The sequence below is a fragment of the Pleurodeles waltl genome, chromosome 10, assembly GCF_031143425.1.
Source record: "Pleurodeles waltl isolate 20211129_DDA chromosome 10, aPleWal1.hap1.20221129, whole genome shotgun sequence".
Classification (NCBI taxonomy): domain Eukaryota; kingdom Metazoa; phylum Chordata; class Amphibia; order Caudata; family Salamandridae; genus Pleurodeles; species Pleurodeles waltl.
This window is the reverse complement of record NC_090449.1, coordinates 31,221,153-31,247,040: the sequence shown is the minus strand read 5'-3', so window position 1 is coordinate 31,247,040 and position 25,888 is coordinate 31,221,153. Positions and strand designations below refer to the sequence as shown.

The 25,888-nt window shown below is 42.8% G+C and overlaps 1 protein-coding gene across 2 annotated transcripts in view; it reads left to right on the top strand.

The window, feature by feature from the left end:
- The window catches only part of LOC138260977 (organic solute transporter subunit alpha-like), an 83,659-nt gene extending 61,699 nt beyond the window's left edge, over window positions 1–21,960 (top strand). For both annotated transcript variants that reach the window (XM_069209545.1, XM_069209544.1), the window contains exons 4-7: window positions 4,379–4,534; window positions 5,522–5,633; window positions 11,202–11,454; window positions 14,353–21,960. In XM_069209545.1, the coding sequence (XP_069065646.1) occupies window positions 4,379–4,534; window positions 5,522–5,633; window positions 11,202–11,454; window positions 14,353–14,915 (1,084 nt within the window). In that variant the 3' untranslated portion in view covers window positions 14,916–21,960. The remainder of the gene's footprint in view (window positions 1–4,378; window positions 4,535–5,521; window positions 5,634–11,201; window positions 11,455–14,352) is intronic.
- Window positions 21,961–25,888: the final 3,928 nt, after the last annotated feature.

Sequence of the window (25,888 nt, the reverse complement as noted above, 5' to 3'; positions counted from 1 at the left end):
TTTTATCAGTATAGCTGCATGTGCGTACGAATTCTGCAGCACTTTAATGGAAAATGTGCTGTCTGTAAATGACAGTGTGCTACCACACCATGCTTTAGCAATATATTTGTGACAGTTTGCTCCAAAATGCACCACCGACTATGTACCATAAACAACATTTTCCTGCTGTATGGGCATTGCTTGTTGACTATACTTATTGTTTGTGTAATGCTTGGATTTTTCACAATCCTTATGACTTCATGGTAGTATCCCCCCCTCTGAACATTGTTCTAGCATTACTGATCTCATTTTTGAAATATTTAACCAAATCACACCCAGTAGATGAAAACAACTTCATGACCAGGAAAGTTGCGTTCCAGACCCAGGCTAACATGAGGATTTGCTGCTTTACAATCCACCGGTGTTTGCTAGATATTGAACACATTCTCTGGACATAGCTGACTTTCACATGCCACAGACCCCTGCTCAGTACTGCCTCTGGAAAGTTGCACTGGGTCTTGAGTCCCACCCCTGTGGAAGGTGACAAGCACTGCTTTTTGCCAAAGCACGCCTACTCAAATGAAAACATGCTCTATCCCACTTCTGTGAAAACAATCAAATCATAAAGTGATTACCAAGTTTAGAGATATTTTGAACCCGCCCTGTGTCACTTCATGGACAGAGTCTCATCGATGCACACATTAGTAATGGTAAAGGTATGTACATTGCACATCCGCAGTGTTTGTGCTTGCTGGTCCAGTCTCAGTATGTGGCCAAGTGACTCATTTAGGAAACAGTGACGCCTTGAGCGCCTCATGAAGGCCAGCCAATTCTCCAGTCAACGATGAGGTAGACAAACAGAGCTCTGCAAAGATGGGTTTAGCACCGAAGTGAAGAGTTGCCGTGAACTGATTATTGTGGCCTGTCAGGCGTGAATTTCATTCCCATAGCAGGGATGCAGTTTTGCCCCCTACAGCACTTACCAGTCAAGAGACTAGCTGCTGCTGCCTGACATCTATAATGCATGCGTGAGCAGGCCAACTGAGAAACTTTAAAAATCTGTAGTGTTCTTCACTGACCTCAGCGTCAGAGAGCTACACTACAGAACTCAGCTGGCTTCAAGACAGACAATGCCTAAACGAAACAAAGTGATGATGATTCAAGTTAGAGCTAGTGTGGTCACACTTGCATCTCCCTTTAAAGTTCTAGAGGGCCTTGGGTGCAGGCAAGAACCAAACCTCAAGCAAGTACCATTGATCTGAGTACATGACACAGGACCTAAGTGAGCTTGGGAAGGTCAGAGCTCGAATTAAGATGAATACTTTGATCTGGGGACAAAAACACCTACACTCTGAGGCTGCTCTACCGATGACAAGTGTGTTACCATAAAAGTTATGAAAAAATAGTAATATTGTTTATGTACATCAGCTGAAGGAAGAATGTCAGTGGCTGTTCCAGCTAGAACATTTTTTGTTGTACAACTTTGCAATGCAATTGTGCCAGTTTGGGAGCTCTTCTAATGCCTAGGGCATGGAACTGCTTGGACACGCGGCTGAGCCCTCTGCTGCGTCTAAGTTGAGGGGTAAGATGACATTTAATTGGGACCTCTAAAGAGGATGATTCCTTATCCACAAAGGCCCTCTGGGCCTCCACCCCAGTTGCGGGCAACACGTCTTGATATTCGGTTGAGGGGTTCCTGCTGGCCCGCGATGGAGAGCAGGTGGAGGTGCTAATTTCATTGGAGGCGCGAGCTGGCTATACGCAGTGGTCATCGGCTGTTTCTTCCCCAGTGTCTAATCACGAAGGGACAACAGGTTTGGGGCTATCTCGCTCTGTTTTCACAGACCACCTACAGAGGTAAGAAATTGGAGAATTTATTTGCAAGATAGTAGCCTCCTTAGTTTGCTTCTTGTGCAATCCTTTGTAATATTGACATGTTCGCACAAGCCAAGCTTAGAAGTGACTCGGACCCGCAGTCTGAGGTTTATTCTGACAAAACCTAACTCCGGGTCTGCTTACAAGGGAAAGGGTGGCTCTGCACAGATACCTTGGAAGACATGTAATGTTAGAGGTGTGCAGCACTCCCATCCCGTAATGGGGGATAAATTGAGCCCTTCAAATAAAAATGCTAGGTAGCTTCAATGTCAACACTTCTCAATTTTAACGTAAATTAATCCATCCTTTATAATCTATCAAATCCAAACTTTTATCCCATTATGTCCAATGTTTCATCAGTGTACATAACCATGGCTGAAATGTGTTTCTAAAAATCATTCGCTTTCTTAAGACTATAAATCTAATTCTTTTCATATCAGACCACAAATGTTTAAAATGCTTCATATGGTTTTTACAGCCTATTATAAACAATAGGGAATAACGTGCACCAGTGCTTCCAGTGCTTGATTTGGCATGCAGTGGTACCTTGTTGCTCAGTTTGGGCATGTGGACGTTTCTTCAGGTAGAACCTAGAAGTTGTCTGCACAACAATTTTGAGTGAGCAGAAGTGGGTCAGATCTCTAGTGCGAGATGCAAAAATATGTCACTTGTTGCCCATCTTGGAATGAAAGCCTTGATGCGGCGTTCTCCCTCTCTTCTCTGTACAGAGACAGGAAGTAAGGGATCTCACTCATAGTCTCCCCCAGGTGATTGCACTTTCCCCTGGACACTACACCTAATGACCAAATGCAAGACATCCAGTAACAACTCTTTCATTCTGGGATACATTTCTAATTAAGGCCAAAACACTGCAGGATCTTTCATATAAAAGCCCAGGTCTTGGGCATTTGAGATTTGTAGTCAATAATCTCCCTCGCAGAGCTGCCCTGGTGGTTACATGACCAACCCTAGGGTTCAGCCAACTTGGACATGAACTCGCCCACACAACTGGTCACACAGTGTGACTTGGAGCTGGGAATCTGGAGAGGATTTGGCATGTATGGTCTGATCACCTAACAACTGTCCAATCTTGTCTGCTAACATGACACCATCAACCACCTGCAAATGCAAGCATACACACTACTCAGAATTTTGCTGTCAGACACATTCGTGAAATACGTTTTGCCATTTAAACACCCTAGAAACACAAATACTCCAGCTGGCCACCAATTCAATTTGAGTAGCATTTCATGTTAAAATAAAATTACACTTTACTTCGTGCCCCCTTACAGAAAACAAGGTTGGAACCGATAGCCTCCAACAGTTGGTTTAAGAATTAGTGGCAGACTTTAAAGGAAAGGGTAGGGGATAGAAAAGCAGATGAAGAAAAATAGAGCTGTATTACGACAACATCCAATCTAAGAGCCATAAAAAGCAGCGATTTTCCAAAAATGAAAAAGAAAAACTGCATTGCTAAGGTCACGTACAAAACCTCAAAAATGGTTTAAGGTACACAAAATATTACCAACCAGAGCAGGAAAAGCAAAAAACACTACTCTCTGTAAAATTAGCAAAAAACCTACTCATCTTTTTTTGTTTCAAAGTAAGTCAAAAGTTAGTTTTGTCTTACTTTTGGACATCATTTACCAACCAAACATGGCACAACCTTCACCAACAACATCAGGTACATTAAGGGAAGGTCAGCTCCTGCATTCCCCAGATAGACTGAATTAAGAACTCATCCCATAGTTATGGACATTGCATCCCAGTGCCATGGCCTGAAACCAGACCCACCACAAAGACCTAGGTCACCCTACCTCAGATGTAAACATCACCATTCAGAGGGCCACTGATCCATCTCCAACCTCAGAAACAAAGCAGAAAACCTAGAAAAAGAGGTTACTACCGACCAACCTCCACAGCATCAGAGCTACTGGGCATCAAAATGATAAAGAAATACTTCAACACTCAGGTTCAAACAAAGTTTTTTACTTAAAAGGTCAACCAAAAGACACAAAGAGAATGAGGAGCCACATAGATTTCAGCATCCAACAGATTAATGGCCCCAAACTGACCCATTATAAGTCCATAGATAGGGCCAAAAGTACTGTTGGTTCACTTTTACAAGAAGAAAGTTTGACCGGGACCGAATCCGTTGATACCAAGATTATTTGTGTGTTGACAGAGCCAAACTGGCTTCAAAGAAGCAAGTATTGGAAAGATGTTAATGTTTTGGTCTTTGTAGAATTAATTTGTGAGACCATCTTCAAGATAATGCTTAGAAACCCTGTAGTTTTCATACAGTCCTTGGTATAGTTATCTTCTTGCAAGAGTGGACCACTTTGATGCTCTGTACTAAAAGATATCCCTACTTAAACATTGTTAATCAAATCCATTTCTATTTTATTTGTTAGGGTTTGAATGATGTCCTTGTCAGCCTTCTATTATTTGGTTTATATTTATCCAAGCCCTCGAGGGGTTACTGGGTTGCCCTAGTTTACTAACATCTTGTGTTCCCTTGCAGATACCACTCCATCACCCTATGGAAGTTCCTGGCACTCATCACTGATTTCTTTGGGGGCAAAGTCCAGATGCTGGAACAGCTCGAGGGGGAGCAGGTGGCCCCTAATCCATTCCCTTGCTGTTGCTGCTGCTGTCTGCCCAACATCTCAGTGAACAGGTAACCCTTGCTTTCTACCCACCTGTTAACCAGACAGTGTTGTCTCCAAGTGGATAGTGGGGCTACAAGCCTACAGCAGGAGTTTCAAACAGAAACTAGGACTACAAACACATCTGCAAAAACACAGGTTCAGATAACTAACTCAACATGACACAAATACCCATTTGCAAAATATCAGCCTGTAATATTTCAAAATCCAACCAAACTCAATTCCCACGCATTTATCAACTGAGTTCATTTGCAAATTTTGCAGATCTGGTTGCAAGTTCTTGATAGTGGATGAGGTGGAAGTCAACGTGCTTAGAGGGAGATATTTATGTAAAGTTGTGATAGTGAAAAAGTTATAGAACACCTTTTGAAACTATATATGAGTTGTATAGATTTTATATTCCTTGCTGTCAAAAGTTTGCAAAAAATACTGAAAAATAAATAAAACAAAAACTTCGAAAATTATTTCTGTTAAAAATAATGTTATTGGCCACATAACATGCTAAAAATGTGTTATCGATGCACTGTGCTTGGGGCTAGGTGGTCAGTAGGTGGGAAATATAAAAATAAAAATAAACTTATCATAAAAGCAGTACATTGAAGCATTCCTGGCTCAAACAGTTTGAGACTCCAAGTCGTGAAAAAGTTTAGAAGCATCAGTATTGTTTCTTCCAGATTTTGACCTAGATAGTGTTTCACACCAGCCCTCTTTGGTTAAGTTTACAGGGTCCCTTGAAGTTGTCCAGTTTGCTCAGGGTTATTGCGTGACCAGGGCAGAGCGAAAGTTGCGGTGAGGAGCACAGTGCAGATGTTGAGTTGGTGCAGCTGGACAACAATGCCATTGAGATGCTAAAGGTTGATCGACTCAGGTTGTTGAAGTGAACTGTGAGGTTCCTAAAATGAGAATGCCATTGGGTGAGAAGGGGATGGGAGAAGAAAAGACCCATGTAAGATCCTCGTTCTCTGCTCACAGTTGTTGTCATGTTTTGTGGTTACCAGGGTGTCCATGAGGTGGATGACCATTGCTGTGTTCCAGCTTTCTGCTGTCAGGACGATCTTGTTCTTTGTCAACCTCATCATGTGGACAGACGAGAAGTACGACTATGGAGAAGTGAGTCCCCAACCCTCTCTTCCTGTATCCTCCATCTACCTTTATTGCCTCTTTCTTCTTATATACCCTTCTGTGCCCAAAACTGGGTACCGCTTGCATTAACCCGGTGCTCTGGAATGCGGCCCAGTGTAATGACCACTGGCTGAAATTAATAAAAGCATTCAACCCATCACCTTCGTGTTTTCCTTAGAGGGATGTCTGAGGTGTGACGGGTATGCCCACACCTGGGACCTGTGCTCACTTTGACATTAGAATCAAGATACACATCACTGAGGAAGCCTAACTAGGTTGAAACAAGTCTGAGTTTGGGTTTTGGCATGGCAGTTCAGGCTGGACAGTACCTGATGGAGAGCGCCAAGACTGATGTGCATAGTATGCAAAACAAAACAATGGACTGGATTGCGGCCCAGAGTAATTACTCGTAGCTGCAGTTAATTCAAGTAAGCTACTCCTCACTTTTCTGTTTCTTCACCGCTCGTTTGTCCAAGCACTAATGTGCATCCCAGTACGCCTAACACCCAGCCTTTTATACATCTTCTTTGTTTTCTACTTTCATTTTAAATACAAATATTCATGATTACATGTTTTAAAACCATTAAACAGCACTTAAACAGTGCACTACATAAATCAGCCTAAGTTCTCCTAATTGGGTCAATCTCTCTTATTTTACTTTGTATTTTTGGAGTCAAGCCAAGCTACTGCACGCAACCCAGTCTATTATTCCGTGATCAGCAGAGGGCTGAACTGGCCATACCACGTCTCTAGCATGTTCCCGGTGGGCTGCAAGGATACTCGTGGCCCCCTGCTGTGTGAGGCTAGGTTGAACAGTTTTACTAGGGCGGATTTTAGTTTCGAGGCTATCCCTGATCAGGAGGCAAACCTGAGACTATACTCCCCTGAAGATTCACTTCTATGGAGTTAATTTACATATGGCACAGTTCGTACACGAGTAAAATAGACCTGATTCCCATAATGCTCAGTGCTTCCGAATGGATGCACGCAGAGAGTAGACATGGAATGTGCACAGAAGTACAATATGCCTGATTCATAAAACGCTAAGTTGCTCACGTGTCAGAGGAGCATCAACACTAAATACAAATTTGGTTTACACCTTCACTGTAGACGTTTCTTTAAATTCACAATCTTTATGCCCAAATCCATGCTCAACACACATTTGGGGTGGTTGGGCTAACCTGCCACCTTCCGATTGGTGGATGGTATCAGGACTGTGGTTTTTAATGGCGGCCACTGTGTGAACGCGCAGTAGGAATGCCGCCAACGCGCCAAATACAATTATGTCGAAACCCATCTGCACTAAGCTGCGCTCAGCAACCATCATTGTCAACACTCTCACAGTCCTTCAGAATTATTCAAGGGAGGCTCTGATTGCATAATTGTTGCCTCATTATGAATTAGATGACTGAGCTTCATCTCAATGATTTATACCATCCTTTAACTGCACTTAAATGTTATCCCTGATCACAATTGGCACAATCCCTTGAGTTACAAATTTGGACCAATGTTAATGTAAGTTTACTAATCGCAAGATCGGCGGTGAAAAATAGAAGTGATGAATAATTTAATTTTGGAAGAAGGTTTTACAGATCCTTTGCTTAACATAATCTGGCTGAACTAATGAATGTTTCTCCATTAAGGATGACCTTTATCCCTCCTCAGTATAAAGTCATAAGGCAAGATCTGATTTGATAGCAAAGGAGGTTAGTTCCAGTGTTCCACACTGAGGATCTTATAATGAAATGGTTTCTGTGTGCTCAATATAAGAGGATAACACATAAATCTTTTGTGTAGACACCTGAAAAGTTATGGCCTTTGGTATTATTGTATTTGCCACCCACCAAATGCCCCCCGTAGATATCTTTACCCAGTTTGACATTTTTTTATTTCCCATTATAAAACACTGTTTACGTAGCTGGGAGAATTGAGAGATTGCAATATCCGGGCTCAGATATTGTACTGTGCTGTACTGGTTTTTATAATGTGCTTTCTAAGTTCCTTGCGAGGCCTGAAACTCCTCAAAGGCATGGGCACAAAGGGAGTCTTCCTTCAGCTTGTCCTGGAAAATATGAAGACATGTAATCCGCCACATCACACAACGAGGCTGCTCTATGCAATAGGCCATACACTCTATTTGACCTTTGTGACACCTAATTGTTTGTTAGTGTTCACTCCAACTACTACTGTCTGGTCTAACTACTTAATCTTTACGTAATCAAGCTTCTCAAAAAAGTTGCTAAAGAAACAGGTGGCACAAGTAAAAGCTATAGGTCTCCGGAAAGATATAATCGCCTGAGACAATTACCAGCAATCATACTTCCAAATATTTTGGAGGAGAAGATAAAGTTAATATGAGTCAATTTATTGCTGCTTTATGTCACATCATTGTTGCTTTTTGCGGCCAAGTCCGACCCAATAAACACAAACCTCTCTAAACTCCACTATATATAAAATGTAAATGGTTTACATCTCACTTGATGGAGGAGAAGCATGCTTTTCACCCATTAGAGATCCAGCTGGAGTAAACATGACTGTCATCTTGCTGAAAGGGGATGCTTGGAGCAGATAGGGAAATTCAAACACCTGAATGTTGCGTTCACAAAACAGTATGTTTCTACAAAAATGGTGAATGCCAAAAATATATCCAAAGAAGTGTATGAGCCCTTGAAGACCTTCACCACACCTCACCTCTTGCACCGGCTCATACAGGGTCCCTACGTAAACTTCACCTGAATGGCTCTTTTACCAAAAGTTTGAGAAGATTAAACTGGAGTCTACAACGTAATTGAAAGATCTTCAGAATTATCTGATCTTCCCTAATGAACGGCTAGTACTTGTTTTTTCTAGAAAAATGAATGCTCTGATACTGGCAGACTTGGCTAAATTGATATCTATTACTACTCAATATTGAACTCAAATGATCCTTGTCCTCGTGAGTGTGTCACGGTCTGCATGTCTCTTACCACCATAGGCTGAAGAACTTGAAGGAACACCCAGTCCTTTGCTGTTTCTGGACTGGCCAAGATAGGGGCGACCCTTTCTAGTAGCCACTGTGCTGCTGACTGTAAAAGACGCCAAGGCAGACCGTACCGTCCAGAAGGAGTCAACTGTATGGATTTGTTCCGGCATTTCTTTAGGAACTCGTGGGATACCTTTTTCTTTGGCCCAAGTCTCATCCAAATATATACCGCTGGCTCCACAATCCAATAAAGCAAAAACCTGCTCTTCTTGACTTTGGGAACATTGTACCGTAACAGACAGTACAAACAGAGCGGAGATATTCTCTCTGGAGGAACATATTGAAGGTAAGTCTACTCCTCCTGTCCCCTTCCTTCTCACAGGGGGCGGGAGCTGATGTTTCCCGAAGGTCTGGAAGGACGGACAGGACACATCCAGATCAAATTACCAGCTTTTCAACAATATAGACAAAGGCCCTTTTGTCGCCTATCCTCTCTTTCTGCGTCAGATAAAGGACTACAGACTAGATCTATCTGCATGGGTTCTTCTTCTGTAGACTTATTTGCCTCAAGATGGACTTCGTCAGAACGACAGGTTGTGGAACGGGGTAATCTGGACTGATAGTGTAATCAAGTCTTTCACCTTTCCATCTTACGTTCCTGCAAGCTATACTCTATATTCAATGCTTGGTCCATCAGTTCTTTCAGAGATGTAAATTGAGTAGAATGCACCAACTCATATTTTATTTCTTCTCAAAGTCCTCGGCAAAACAGGGTTACAAAAGTGCGTTCCACCCAAGGGGTCTCAGCTGCTAGCTGTTTAAACCGGGTTATGTATTGTAATACATCCTGATTGCCTTGATGTATATCACATAATGCTTCTTCAGCAGCTGCCTCCAACCTGGGTCGCTCGAACATCTACTTAAAGAGTTTAAGAAAGGCAGGATAATTATCTAAGACAGGATCTTCAGCAGAGACCAAGGGGGTCGCCCAAGCTAGTGCGGCGCCAGGCAAGGCACTGATCAAATAACCCACCTTGGCTTTGTCAGATGAGAATTGTAAGGGTCGAAAGGCAAGGAAGACTGTCAAAGAGTCCAGAAATTCATTTACTTTATGCGGATCCCTGGAATATCGAGGTGTCGAGGTAGACACAGGAGGTATATCCACAGGTCGAGAAGACAAGGCTTGCCGTAGTGCGGTATCTCTGCCCGCAGTTGTTGTAATTCTTGAGCTTGTTGTTGCACAGTATAGAGTCTGGATGGTGCATTTTCTACAACATCATCCAGTGATAATACACTGATCTTTGTTCATATTCAGGGCAATGGGCCAGCAGTTCTCCTCTGCTGCATTTAGTTGTGGAGGCTTTTCACTGGTGGATGCATCTGAAATTTTCAGTTGAGCTCACCAACAGTCCTTGTCCTTGTCCCGTTCCAGCCCAAGCGGTGAGGAACCTTGGTACTGTGGTTGAAAGAAATTTCTCGTTCTCCCACTAGTGGCAGCAGTGTCGAAAGCTTGTGTTATTTCATCTATGAACTTCTAAGAAGAGTTTTTTCCTTTTTTCAAAGAGTAGCAGTTGTAAATGTTCTTAAACAGTACAATCTAGATTACTGGGTCCCGGGACTTCTAAAATAAAAACAATGGTGCTGCATGCACCCTGTACAGATGTAAGAGCATGTGTTCTGAAGGTTGAGAGACTACATTGACTCCCAGTTCATAAATGGTCTTATTCAAATTGTTAGTCAACGGCATCACATTTTCTCTGATGGCAAGCCGAAGTTCTTGTGGCAAACATTTGTAAAACTCTTTCTGCAGTTCAATTAGTACCAATTCTCTAAATATTTATTTACCATCCTTTACATTTCATGTGCTAAATGGGATACCAGATCTTTCAGAGACCAAGGAGAAAAAGTTTGGAAGTCAGTAGACCTGATCCTTAAAATGAAAGTGGATCACCTGAAATTCTGGAAAAAAACATAAAAACTGTCTGTAAATTAATTCACAGTCTTCTGAGGAGCGTGCTACCTCAGGTTCGGCTACAAAAACACCTTGAGACAAAATGGAGTAAATGTTTGAACTTGGAAAGGTAGAACAGAATATAATAGAATAGAATAGAAAAGAAAACAATACAACAGAATAGAATAGAATAGGTGTAAATGGGGCAGAAAGTGAAGAAGGACCATGCATTGTCAATAATATCTGTGCAGAAGGAGGTACCTTAGTTGTGGCAGTAGATAAATTAGTTAATTCAATCAAAAATATAAGTTTCTTATTTATCCAGACTAACCATACACAAGCACTAGGAAGGTAAAATAGTATTAAAACCAACTTGTATGTGGTACATGCATTATGAGACGTGAGATAAGTGTGGGTCGCAAGTTACGCACAAGTGAATGTAATATATGATGAGCTCATCCCTCCTTTTTGTGCACGCTTTTCTGAATTGGCCCCTACGTTTGTCTTCACTTGTTCACTAATTGCATTGTTGGATAATCAGCCTCTACTTCTCCTTATCTGATCCAGGTGACAACTTCTCAAAGTGTCATCTGTTAAATGCACCCATGTCCATGTGAGTGTTTGTTCATTGTGTCTCCTGCAGGTGGGCTACACTGACCCGAACACCTATGTGAATGCCATCATTGGCCTGTCCACCTTCCTGTCCTTCTATGGATACCTGCTCTTCTACAAGGCCACGCGAAGCGCCCTGCAGGGTCACAGCCTGCGCTCCAAGTTCATATGCATCATCCTGGTGCTGGTGCTGTGTGGCCTGCAGAGCGGCATCCTGGAGACCATGGGGGCTCTGGGGGCCATCCCCTGTGGCCCACCCTTCTCCGTGCAGGTCCGCTCTCAGAGTAAGTTGCTCAACAGACTCTTCTCTTCTGGTCAAAGAGTCCTCTTAGTGGAATAAGATGCAAAGACCAATCTATGTGCGTGACTAATATAGATTGTGAGAGCTCCAGTACTACATGCACTGCAGTTGGCCACCCACAAGAATGACTGCAAGATGAGCATTCACCTACTGTTTGTAAGAGATAGAAGGTCCAGTCGAAGCTTAAGGCCCACCTTAAGTATCCACATCCCACTCTGTACCTCCTCCCACCATAGTGAGGAGGCTGACCTGTTGACAAACTCATCTGCGACCCTCCGACTCTGGAAATGACCAGAGATTCACCATAGTCAAGAGATGGAATAAGTTCCACTCTAAGAGGGGGCAGGAAACAGAACACCCCATGGGGTAGAGAAGAATGGGTTTTTCTTTTAGGAAAATGATATACCTGTGAAAGTTACAAAAACATCCACAGCAAGGCTGCCTTTCTCTGTGTACAAATACATATTGGAGGAATATCTTTGTGGGAAAAAGTCACATGACATTCCCAGGATTGCGCATAGAAACCTGTGACTGTTGCAGCTTAACGAGCGGACCTGGAAACTTGTTGTGATTTTCTAAAAACTGTAAAAGTACTTAAAACCAAAAGCATAAAACTAATGTACTTTTACACTTTTTGTTTTAAATCGGTTCTTTGGACCTGGTTTACAATCTGCATTTTGCAGTATGTTCAAAGTGCTCTTCACCACCTATGTGTGGATTTTACACCTTCATAGTTACCCATACGTATGTGTGTGGATGTCTCTGTGCCGACTTAGAAGTCTCTGCTCCCCTAAGTAGACATTTTAGTAGTAAATGTGGGTGGGACACAGTGGAGGAGCTTTTAAAAGGGGAAAACCTACTCCAAAACTGGACGGGAATAGGAAGAAGTAACAGGGGTTTATCAAGAGTGAGGGAGGGCTGCCATCCATCTCCACAAGATAAAGATGACTACTCTAATTCAGGGGTGGAGACATGTAGCTTACTTGTTCGTAGTAAATTTACACTCTGAGTTTGTGAATACCGAAAAGTAGTAAACTTACACCAAGGAGTAAATTACTCAAAAGTGTAAGTTACCTTTGTGAATGAGGTCCTTAATCTTTAGACCAACTTGTTGTCCAACTACAGATCCTAATCTAGCTTCCCCTGCTTAGTTTACACACTTGAGGTTGTGGTTAGTGCAGGAAAGGGTCTGACCATTTAGCCACTCAGGCTTTTCCCAACTGAGCTGCAAAGTAGGCTGCCGCTTTCTGGGCTGGATGAGCTCCCATGATTCAGCGCTTCAAGCCACCATGACTTAATTCTAGTCTGCAGCTGACTTGCTCTTCACTGCACCTTGCATGGTTGGCTTGGATCCCACAGATAGCTTGTCCTCCCCTTCAAGGCAGGAAGAATAAGCAGTATGTAAAATGTTGCTACAGCACATGTGTGTGCATCTGGGCATAGAATTTCTCTCCTGCAGATGATAAGAGCTAGAGCACAAGACAGGTTTCACCTTCTGCATGTGCAAAATGTGGAAGCTCCATAGACAGAGGAAGGCGTTTGGGCTTTCATCTAGTTCTCAGCAGTGTCCTGAGCAACTCCAGTCTGATCACTCTGATCCACAACCTGGGCACCTTGAGCAGCACCATGGTACTGGAGGATGTCTTTTGTCACAAAGAGCAGACGTGGCCTTCATCAGCATCACTGATTGCTTCTGAAAGGCTTGCATACTTGAGGAGCATCCCTGGTAGGCTGGCAGATATGCCAAAATAGCTTTAATAGTACTGAACTGCATTTCTATAGCACTTACTACCACTAAGGAGACACTGAAGTGCCTTACACCACACAGCACACTGCTCTGGAACATAAGGTTAGTGGTTAATCCAGTGTTATTGGTTATTTTTTGTTCCTGGGTTTATTTATGTGTGCTGAACATACCATTTTATACATTCACTCTGGTTTCTTTCTGGTAGATTATATTAATAGGAGTTGGGTGTGATCCTTAGTGGGAGTGGGGTATGTGAGTTCACGCAGATGTTTGGTGGGGCTGGTTGAGGAGCTAGAGAAGATTAAGCATTGTTAGATGCAGGGGTATGAGGTTCACAAAAGGAGCAATTTTGATCTTTGAAATGAGTTGTGGGCCATATGCAGGAATACATTAATAGAGATTAAGGCAAACATGCATGTGAGCCAGAGAAACTCTGCTCAGAAAGAGGAGGCATGCAGAGTATAGAAGGGAAGGAGAGGGCCCTTTGAAAGGAATAGAAAGGAACTGTGACAATCATATGCTTATAGTAAAGACTATAAAAAGAAACAGCATTATTTGCATGGGAGGTAGATGCATTTCATCAGAACTACACTCAGGTGAACTGTCTGTCCACTGCAAGGCTACCACTAGACCACCACTTCAAGCAAGGAGAGCTGATCAGCTCAGGGGTTGCAAGCGTACAGTAAGGACTAGGTGCAACCACTGAAAGCAGATGTCTTTTGATGTTCATCCTCAAACTTGGCTTACACTGTTATTAAAAGCCAAAGAATGATCCACCTTGGATGACCCTGGTTTAGCATGGACCAAGATGGAGGGTGAAGACAACTTCTCTAGACAGTGGAAGTGCACTGCCTGCACTCCTGTGGGTGAATAGTGGAGACCCAGATCATAAAGCAAGGAGGAAGGTGATAAATCCCCCCCCCCCCCAGAAATTCAGTGACAATACTATTAGTAAAGGGCTGCTGATTAGACCTCCTGAGCACTGCCATTATCTGTCTTTATATAACACTATGTACCAGTGCAATGGATAGCAGTGGCTTGTGATTACAACACAACACAAATGCCTTTGACGGTCTGTGGTTATGCAAGCTTCTGAAACAATCTGAGTTTTAATCTGTTGTCCCTATTTTGCAGCAATATTTTATTACTCGTTGACCATGGAGATGTTTTTCATCGGCCTGTATGCACGTTACTGTTTTCGGAGGATGGAGCCCTGTGTGGAGAGAGATGGCACTGACATCCAACCAGCCCTGCCAGGCAAGAACAAGGCTTCACAGACAGAGCCAACGCACCCGTATAGCCCTCCTTGCTACCCTGAGACCGATGACCTGTGGATGGGGACAAACCCAGGCTACTTCAGCGACAGCGAAGATAGCCTGTGCCACATTGAGCACACGCCGCTCGACAAATTTGATTTTGGCTCTGTCCAGGGCATGACGAATGGAAGGTACACGGGTAGCCACTCCCCAGAGGAGCAGGGCTGGGGCAAGGGTAAAATGAGACGTCCACTTGGAAGTCCGATCCTGGAGCTGAACAATCTCGGTGTATCAAGCACATCCTCCAAGGCAGAGCAGCACCAGAAAGGAAGTAGTGAACCTGTGACATCAACAAGTGATACTACTCAGAATGGAGCCAATAACATCCAGGTCTGTGCACAGATCAACTATGTAAATGCCAATGAGGCCACAGTGGTCTAACAGGAATGGGACGCATGAGGCAACATGGTGGAGAAAAGGAACATCCTCCATGGCAGAATGAGTATGCTCTTTACCAACAAACACACTGTACTTCATTAACTGACATGCTTGATAAACACATCTCTTGCCACTTCCGCTATACTCAGCACTCATAAACCCTTTGTACACTTGGTCACCATGATCCTCTTTCGTTTCAACCGTCTCGTATTCACCACTCACAAACTACTATGGCACTCCACCAGACTCAACACTATCCTCTATGTGCTTAGCACAGAAACTCCGTCCCACAGACCACTCTTTTGGCCAAGCTTCAAAGCTCCCTTGGTATACCCTAAGCCTTATTTTCTCAATCTCTCTGGTGTTGGTAGATACCTTGGGGAAGAACCCTTACTCCTACCAGTGCCTCTCAACACAGACTTCACAAACATCTGTTACCTCCCGACTTGTAGCACTCCGTCCTCACCACTCTCACTTAGATGTTGAGCGTACACTCTCTGTACAGTCTTTGGGGACACTCCATTCCTATTTGGGTTTATCCAGTCCCATGCTCTGAATAGCAACCCTCCTTCTATTCTTGTTTATTTTTTACTAACTCAATTGGCAAAACTAGTTTCATTTTTTTGATCTTCTATGAAAGTAGTTTTGTCACTTGCATCGACTTCAGGCACACATTTCCTGGTGCAGGAGAAGTCATTAGCCTAACACTGTGCAGGAATTACCTAACAGACACCAGCAGCATGAGGTGGAAGTCTTAGATGTCAACTCTCTGTCCTTGCTACTGGACTCACTACTCGTATGTATCTAGTTTATGTGCAGGACAAAGGCTAGGAGGCTCCTGCTTAACAAATGCTGACAGATTACTACAGCCAAAGCTCTGAATAAGCCCTATCGTCCTGATGCCCAGTGAAGGCTGGATCCTACCTCGAATGTGTGATCCTGGTAGACACCGTTGATAACTTCCCGCTAATCTTCATTAAACTGATTCCACATTCCTCGTCCGAGTGCTTAATGCAGTTGTGAGGCCCTGCCTCACTGTGAGCACCTCTTTCCAAGTATCTTTCTTCCCTTTTAATTTTAAAATTACCCACCATTTTACTGTGTAAAGGTTATACCAATCACCAGGACTTCCTGCTGCCTAGCTTCAAACAGCAATGAAAATATTCGAGATGGGAGGGTGGAATGTAACTATAAGGGACGACGAATGTGGAATCGGAGAAATTAAGATCATCAGTAAGTAATCCAGACATTACCTTCTCATCCACAATCCTCATCTCATTCCTTACATAATGCACACACGCCATAGCAAATTGGCTTTTAACATGGGCATTTAAAAAAAACACAGGATATTTAGTTTAATATAAAATCACTAAGGTACATCATTTACATTCAAAAGTTTTGTACCAAATTCCAGTTTAGTCCCTTAAGATAATAGTTAATAAACAGAGACGGTCTTTCACAAGTTGCAGCAGTGGAAATGCTTGTAATAGATGCTCGGCCCCATTCCTCCCAGGGAGGCACCATTCATCTTGTGAAACTGACTTGGATTGAACCTGAAAAAGGAGACCCTGAGTTAAAATATGCAGTAGACATTACCTGCTTAATCCAGCAACTCAAGGTGGACATTGAAGATTTGAAACCTCTAATAGCTTGTTCAAAATTGATAAACCAAAAATCACATTTACTAAATTCTGCCATTCTGGTTAAAGAACTCTTAACTGGTCTAACCACATCTCATGAATGTAGTAAGATGTGTTCGGGAACTGGATTAGAAATCAAAACGGGAGGAACTACATCCTGAGCTCTGTGAAAAACTGAATTCACTTTCGGAACAAAGTTTGGACCTAACCTAAGAAGAATCTGATCATCAAAAATTTAAATTCTTAGATATGAAGAATAACACATAGAAGAATTCTGTTTCCCTAAATGCTCTTTAGTAGTGATATTTACCAAGAATACCGCCTTTAGTGACAAAAAAAAATCAACTCTGCTTTATCCCTCTGAACATTTTGAAATTAATCAAAGGCACAAGTGGGAAGTTGTACCGCCTACTGTCAATGCACCAGCCATATCATTAACAGTTTCGGCAAGTAGGGCATTCTGGTAATCTGCAAAAGGTCTACTGTTGAGTACCCAATAACCTTGAAATACCCTGAAATGAGTGTGTTGACACTGAGATTTTGAGATGAATGAAACACTCTGCTTAGAGTGTCTCCCACAACGTTGTTCCTCCCCCGAATGTGAATTGCCCATAGGCATACTTTTTTGCACTTATCAAAATATATTCAACCACTTTGTTCTGGAGCAGCAACCCCATCTCAGACTGTCTGTTCAAGTAAGACACTGTGATCGAATTGTCAATTCTTACAACTGCTGCTCCCTAAAGTTCGATAAGCTAACTACCATTTAAGCTGTTCCTACAGGGTTTTGTCATCAGGATCATGGCCTCATAGTTCTGAGAGGCGGTGTCCAGTGTTGTAGGGTATGGTGAACCACTGGACCCCCTATTCAGATGTGCTGAGGATACTACAAAGAGTTATGCTGCCTAAAAAGAAAATACAATGAGGAGCATCACATAATGTAGCTCTGAAATTACACTTCGGATAAAATAGTCCTTATTTAGCAAGAAAGGAAATACAAATCATATTGGCCTGGACTTGTAGGACTTCCTAGCTGAGTCCTGATTTCCATGTAGTAGATTAAACAGCCCGTGAATTAATTTCATCCTCCTCGCCAGTGGTAGACACACCATTTCCATAGCTGTCTGAAACCAGGCATGATGAGGACTGAAGAAGCAACTTCTGAGAGTTCAACAGAGACTCAAACTCTTTCCGGACTTGCACAGATTTCTGTATATTTTCATCTGGAAGTGAGGTATAATCAGTAAATTGTCTAGATAGATGGAGCTCAACCATCTGTTCATGTAAGATTGTTATTACTGGAGCCAATACTTCGGCGAAAGCTTTGGGATAGAACTTGAGGCTAAATGGTAATACCTGGAACAGCCAATGATCCTTCCCCACTGGAAATCTTAACATTTTTGATGTACTTTCAGAATAAGCACATGCAAGTAAATGCAAGTAAACATCCTGCAGATCTTCTGAAGACAAGAAATCCCCTTCTGCCTCTAATGCAAGCACCTGTTGAAGGGTGTTCATATCGAACTTCTTTGAGATACACATTCAAGTCCATTCAGTCTAGCAGTCAATAATTCCCTAATGATTTCTTTACTAGAATCTCCAATGATTACCACCCCTTATTCCATTCTTCTTTTGCAATGGGCATCATTGCATTTTTGTCAATCAAAAACAAGACATCTTCCTGCAAAGCTGTTAACATTTTGGAATTAATTTGAACAGGAATTGGAAGGAAACAAAAATATGGAGGATGAATTTGAAATTCCAAAGAATACCAAAACGATACCAAACTTTTTTAAAAAGATATTTGTATTCGAAATACTGCACACACATTCATATCTTGTTATTCTGTCCATGATCCTGCATTATACAAGTTGACATTTATTTAAAAAACAAATGGAACAATGAACTCCTGCCAGAGAATTGGGTAGGGAGTCATGCTGTCTATTCACTACCCTTTACAGTATAATCTGTGAGGGATAACAGACTAAGTTGACCTCCCTGTGGAGACCTCTGGATGCTGGAATAGTCTGGAGTGCAGACGCTGCTGATGACCTATACCCTCGTGAGAGGCTTTGAACCCACTGTTTTATTGTCTGGGGTGAAAGGAAGATCTATTTGATGATGGTTCATATCTCTCAAGCCCTAAACAACGCCAGGGCTTCCTATTTTTGTTATAACACCTGGATTGATCAATAGAAAGCTGTGTAGGTTTTTGATTTGCAAATCTTGTCCTCAAGCTCTTCACCAATAGGTTTATCACCTGGAAAGGGGCATCTTTAACAAACAAGCTTTCTGAAGAGTACCTATTTTTTCCAACTTCTTATATACTGTTGGCTTCTGGCACCCACCAATCCTGGTGCAGCCATTCAGGAAGCTTTAAAATTGTCATAGGTGATATCAGATAGACACTGCTTGAGTCACCACTGCAGCTAACCTGTACTACAATATGAAGAATAAAAGAAAGAAGGCCCATGAAACCTCCTACACCCCTATTTAAATAAATAATGTTTAACTATGTAGCCAGTTACCTAAACACCCACAAGCTAGAACACTGAGCTTTGTTTACTTTGGAAAGGAAACTGCAGTGTGGACTGCTGTGTGAAAGACCGAGCTCACCATGTAGAACCAGGTAAAATCTTTGCCATGGTAATAACAGAAATAGTTTGAATTGCCATTATCTGGCTGAAATGCAACAACTCACTCAATCTTTTATCACACAGGCAACAGAAAAATGACATAATCCAGACCTGGTACCCCTAATACATTTATAAATTAATTATTAGACAAGCATGTCCCTTGTTGGCTATTACAAAACAGGACCTCCCTGAGACACAAGCGGGACCTTCAAGACAAAAGCCGCACAACTCTTATCCCGCTAACCACATAGCCACAGATCAGTGCACCGCTTACTTCATGGTCAGCAATTCCTTTAATTGCGGAGTGATGCACTGCTTGCTGATGCAGCGCTCCTGTAACCTTCGGGCGCATCTTAAACAATGCATACTGTAGACCCGCGTATCGTTAATGCATGCCACCTACAAACCACAGGACTTCACCACATTGCTTAAAAAAATCAAGTTTATGCATGCCTCTCACCGTGTAGCAAGACAGTGAAGAAATATGCAAGAAAAAATACATCACAGCCTTTACATGGTAAAGGAGATGGTTCCATTGGAAGTAATAAAGGGAAGATAGGTGCTTTGAAAGAGGTGCTCACAGTGAGGCGGGGGCCTCACAACTGCATTGAGTAAGGAAATATGTGTGTATTTGGTTATTTATTTTACATTTTGTGTTTCTTGATTGCTTATTGCTAAGGTTATAGAATTCAATAGGATGTTAAACTCATAAGAAAGCTCAGCCAGAAAAATACTCTTACACATACTGACCCTGAGCAGACTATATTTTAAGTAGTGAGCATTTATGTTTACATCAATGTTACAGGCAAGTCCAGTTACATTTTCCAATTAAAACAAACAAGGTAATCTCTTACGAAGTTAGGGATACCCACTGCATGTATCAATTCATATCTAGTGCACACTTTTATGTGTTATAACAGTACCTCCAGGTCCCTGCACCCATTAAAGTATGACAACATACATTGAACTTGTAATGGATTGAGGGTATCAGGGTTTTAGGAGGAGATCTATGAGCACTGCTCTGGTCCCTGCTACAGTCAGATCCCACCCACCCTCTCCGACTAACTCTCTGGCTGGTAAAACCCACATGGTGCATCAGCACCGCAACAGTGGCACCCGCCAGGCACATTTGGACCGGGCAGTAGGGTCGGGCCAGGCACTAGAAATGCTGACAGTTTTACAAGCCAGAAGAACCTGCAAGGTGAGGTTGTTTCTACCATCCTCACTGCTGCAATGAATACCTTGAGCAGGTCGCTGGAAAATAAAGCCGAGGTGAGTGAGTGTGGGGGCAACAAAAACACTGAGCGTGATTACTGGAACTTTTGGTCCCTCTGTAGGAACTTATTAGGACATTTCACTCATCTTCTGTATTGAATGCACAAATACATCTGTTTTGTGTATATGTCAACAAAGGAGTAAGCAAAGTTCATATGTTCTCACTCGCTACGTACAACTGATTTTTCTATTTGAGGCAGACTGAACACTGTATTTTGATACGCTGCAGATAAATTCCACACGGTCTCACTTTTCCTAAAATGTGGCAACTTTGGTACTAACACAAGTTTGTTGGAGTATGAAGTGCAGCTAGAGGTCCTTGAATATCGCTTGTGTCCATCATGGAAAACTATCGTCCATCTCATCCTTGCGCTGGATAATCAATTTTTCCCCTAGAACTTCCCTTGTTACTGGTCTTGATCAGGACTAAATTTCCAACTATCCTCACTACTACCAGGAGTGCGCCTTTTGACATGCGGGGATTTCTTCAAGACCTCTTGAAGCATTGAATTCCGACACGAGTCACCTCTACCAACCCGTGCTATTACAATTTTGAGTTGTCATTTTTTATCCCTAAAGATAATTTTTTCTGTAACATTGATCCTTGATTCTGGTTCTACTGTGGGAAATAATTGTACATGGTAATGGGAATTCTTTGTATATTCGTTTATCTGATGAGGTAGAACACTGGAATGTTGGGAGGTCCATTGAAAAGAAAGGAGTGATCCGGGCTTCTAATGGCCGGTAGAAACTCGGAGCTCCAACATTCCAATGTTTGGTGTTCCCATCTGTTGCTGTGAACCAAGGTGTCATGGACCGAAGAGGTTTTAAATCCCCTCGGGCTCACTAAGGCCTTTGTTTTATTTATTAGAACATTCTGCCCCCGAGTGGCAGGATGTTAATAGCCTTATACCCTCCATAACTGGGCTATACTGGCATTAAACTCCAGCTCCCTTGTTAAAGGCCCTCGCCTTTGAATCGGGACTTTAATGGCTGGTATTTGCCCACTATGGTGGGCCATAAGGCTCTAGTGTCACTTTCAGATGTCCCTCAGATTGCTTGCTCAAGCCTCTTCAGATATATTGTGAGTATCCTTCATAAGAGTCATATCCTACATTACTGCCACACGGCACATGCCAAATTTTGAGTTTGAGTTCATCTTTAGTTTTTTGTTAAAAAAAACTTTTTTACATTGCTTTTTATGTATTTAAAACCTTGGTCAATAATAGAATAGCTACAGAATAATCGTATTTGATGTTTAAACTGCATTTAACAGGGATAATTTGCCTTGAACTCATTGGTTGGTTTCTTTCTAGTTGAAGCATTAAAGATTGTCGATGCACTAAAAAAGTAAGCTGTTGGGCGTGACATTCTCTTTGGAGACTATCGTAATGTATTTAAGTCCAGTCTTTATGAGGAATAAATAATTGGTGTAAATGATATGAGCAAGTTATTTACTTTTAGTCACGGTCATTCTGGTGGATATTCTGACCACAGATTCCTCACCTTTTGATTTCTGAAGCGTTTCAGCAATTGGTCCCGCGCGCAGACATGTGGCACTTGGGGACTCTATGGTTGCTTTGTCCCGCCTCTGGAGGTGACAGCCCAGAGGCATAAATAGACACCACCTGTAGCGGCGTTGTCAGTGACAGCTTAGAATTCAGACACTGCAGATTCTAACATATGGGTTCCCTTTGCTGTCAGAAGCCTGAACCATGAGGCTTCCCATTGCGGGGTGTTATGTCAAGAAGACCGGGCCACAGATGGCAGGCCTACGGTGCCTAGTGATGGAGTGACTCATCAGCAGTACAAGATAATGGCTCAGATCATGCTGCTGTCAGAGCTTCGCTGAAAGGAAGCAAAGGCTCTAATACTGAAGGCCCAGGTTACACAATTTCTATAAACAAAATAGCCTTAGTTTCCACAGTAAGCCACTGAATTTTCAACACTCCTAAGGGCCTAAAGACCACTACCGCAATTGAGAAGGTTTCCTTGGTGGGGATGCCCACACACAGTCTGATTCCATCTGTGATTTGGCATCAAGGCTGTTAGCATTTCTAAATACAGGCCAGCATTAGTATAGCGATAGGCTAATATTGTCTGTGTTCTCATCGTCTCCATCATGTGGAACATTCTGAAGGTTCTGTATGGCGCCTGAGCTGAATGATGCCTTAAGGCATCGAAGACACTGGATGTCAGGTAGGGACAATGCTGGGGGATCCTTCCACACCACTGGCTATACCTTAGTGATCTTGTAATGAGACAGTGGTTGAGATTTAGCAGAATGGTGCTCCTGATACAAGACTGGCTTTGGATCCAGAACTGGTATCTCCAACATGAGAGAATGCACAGGACTGTCCAGAAATGGCATGGCCTTTGGCAAAGGACTGGAAGAGTGGCTTGGTGCTGGAGTGAGTTTAGTCGAAACCCTATGGGGCAGGCAGTGCCAGGGAAGGCCCTAACAGTGGAAATCCTACTGGAGGGGGTGTGTCCAAGGCACTCCAGATGGGCCAAGGATCGTCTGAAAAAGTGGCAGCATTGCCTCCTTGAAGATCTCTACCCGCTATTAAATTCAACGATGGCCTCGGAAAATTGAGGTACATAAGCTCCAGTTGTGGAATTGAGTTGGAGTCGGATGACTGGTGCAGACTAGGACATTCTGAGTGCCAACTTCGTGATACACCCAAGGAGCAGGAGCGACTGGGAGAGGGCTCACGTCTGGACTTCTTACGTTTGTGCTGAAATTTGCCCTTTGACTTCATCTTGGTCTTACCAAAAGACGGGCACCTGCACCAGGACCGTAACTTAGAGTATAGTCAGGCTTGCGATTTGGTTTGCAGTTGGCCTGCAGCCACATTTATTAAGGAGCATTTGTACCATGGATTTGAACTGTGCTTGTCCCTGAGACATCAAAGGCAGACCATGTGGATCTGTATATGACATCTGCTTCCTGCAGGTGAGGCACAGCTTGAAGCTTATAGGTTTCAGGGAAGACCCTCTGGCAGACTGTCACTGAAGAAAGGTTTTGGAGGCCAGTGAAGATTCAACCAAAATTCTGGAATGTAGATCTGGATCTGCTTTAAAAGAAATGGAAAGAAGCATTGGCAAAGCCAATAGGTGTCACCTTGGTGAGAGATATTGGCTTTGCCAATGTTTTTTTAGACATGTTGTACAGCAGCATGGCTGCTGTTCAGCATAGCTAAAACGTTAGTGGCATAGAATGGAGTTGTGCAGAGGACACTGGAGTAGAATGGCATGGAGTGAGGTAGAGTAGCGTAGTGTGACATTGAGTGGCGTACAGTAGACTGCATAGAGTTGAGTAGAGTGGTGTAGAGTGGAATGGAGTGGAGTGGAATGGAGTGGCGTGAAGTGGGGTAGAGTGGGGTTGTGCACAGTGGGGTGGTACAGAGTGGGTGTAGAGTGGCGTGGAATACAATGGCATGGAGTAGAGTGGAATGGCATAGAGTATAGTGGCATAGAGCGGGGCATTGTGTGGAGTGGCACAGAGTGGCGTGGAGTATAGTGTCGTAGAGGGGAGTTACAGTAGAGCTCACATCGGAGGTGAAGGAGAGTGAAATGGACTAGAGTCGCGTAGAGAAGTGTGGAGTGCCACAGAGTGGCGTAGAGTGGAGTGCTGTAGACTGCCTCAGACTGGCACTATGTGGAGTGGAGTGCTGTAGAGTGGAGTGGCATAGAGTAGAGTGGTTTGGCAGAGTAGAGTAAAGTAGAGTGGATTGGAGCGAGGTTGGGTGGAGAGAAGTACAATGAAGTGACAGAGTGGAATGGTGTAGAGTAGTACAGTTGTGGGTGAAAGTAATTTAAATAAGAAGCTGTATTCCTGTGTTAAACCATCCAGGAATTACACCAAAACACTTACAAAATTTAAAAAACGTAGTGCTTTGCAAAAAGACGAGGAAGAACAAAAGGCGAGAAAGAACACATTCTTGATCCAGCTTCCAAGGAGGAGCTAACACAAGAATGGAAGGGAAGCCTACAGGAACTAAGTAACTGAAAGATTGCAAATGAGAATAACAACGACAGCAACTAATGATTTGTTGTGGGCGTGTTGGGAACCCACTGAATTATAAACAATACGTCTAGCAGCACAGCTCATGTGCTGTGCAGGCAAGACCTGAAAAGGACCTGACATCAGCATGCAGGGGTGGTGCCTATACACGACTTAGCTCTGTGACTTTCACAGGCAGGAAAAAGCCACTGTAGAGTCCAAAGTTGCTACCCGCTGGCATGTGGGAGCAATTGCTGAAAAGTTTACAGATCTAGTGTGACACCTGCAGGGAATCAAAATGCGAGGAATCTGTTTTTAAATGGAATTATTCGACAGCAGCCTCCACACTGGTTCCAAACCGTAGGGTTGTAATATTGCATGCACTGATGTCGCTTGCACCATTGACAGTTGCTATGAAGTGTCCGATTAATCACAAGCACAGATTGATAGTGATTTTTCAATTGAAATTCAGAATTTTGGTAAAGATAGTGTAAAATAGTTCTATGCCCACCCCTCCTTTGAGGCCAGGGATGGATGAATGAACTTGTGGAGTAGAGAACACCACTTACATATTGTTCCCTTTGTCTACTTTCTTCTGATACAAATAATTGAATTAGTACAATTATAGATACAAGAAGTTGCGCTTGAGCTACGACTTTGAATATGATTTAAACTGTCCAAGAAAATAACAAAATGAAAGATATAGCGCAAGGATTTACCAAGAGGCTTTGTCTCTGCAACAGGAGGCACAGCCAGGGTTGCCCAAAAAGAGTGGTTAATATAATGAAAAAATAGGTACTCCTTCCAGAATGATGTGAAAGAGAAGAAGTTCGAGTCGCCTACACCTACATGCCTACTTTGACTTGGAACTTTAACTCTCCAAGGTTTTCAGAAAATACAGTTGTCTTTAAAATGTTTTTCATCGCTATTGAATGATTGAACAGATCCATAAGATTAGGTAAATTGAAAGGTCTCGATTTTGAGTGTCTCCTTACCTTCTGGCCTCTGGGCAAACAGCTGTTTTTGCAGGGGTCACAATACAGGTTGTTCAGCAAAGTTGACACCCTCTAGATTTCCTCCCCCTTTTTATCTCAGCAGATCGATGGTCCCAAAATGTAACTTGGAAAAAGATCTGGCAAATCTTGGGACAAGCAGATCTTGGTGCAGGAAGCACCAGAATTAGTACTGCTTACCCATTTTTATGGTAGATTCAAGATTAGTGGTACATACCTTACATGGTGAATCCTGAACCCCGTGGTATCGGATTTCAGCAGGTACGATAAATAGCACATCTCGGGGGCACTCATAATCGAGGTCTAAATCATAAAACTGACATCTCCATACTGAACAGTTATGATGTGTAACATCATCTTTAAAGTAATGTTTTTATTAAGGTTGATTTTCCACATTCGGCATCCT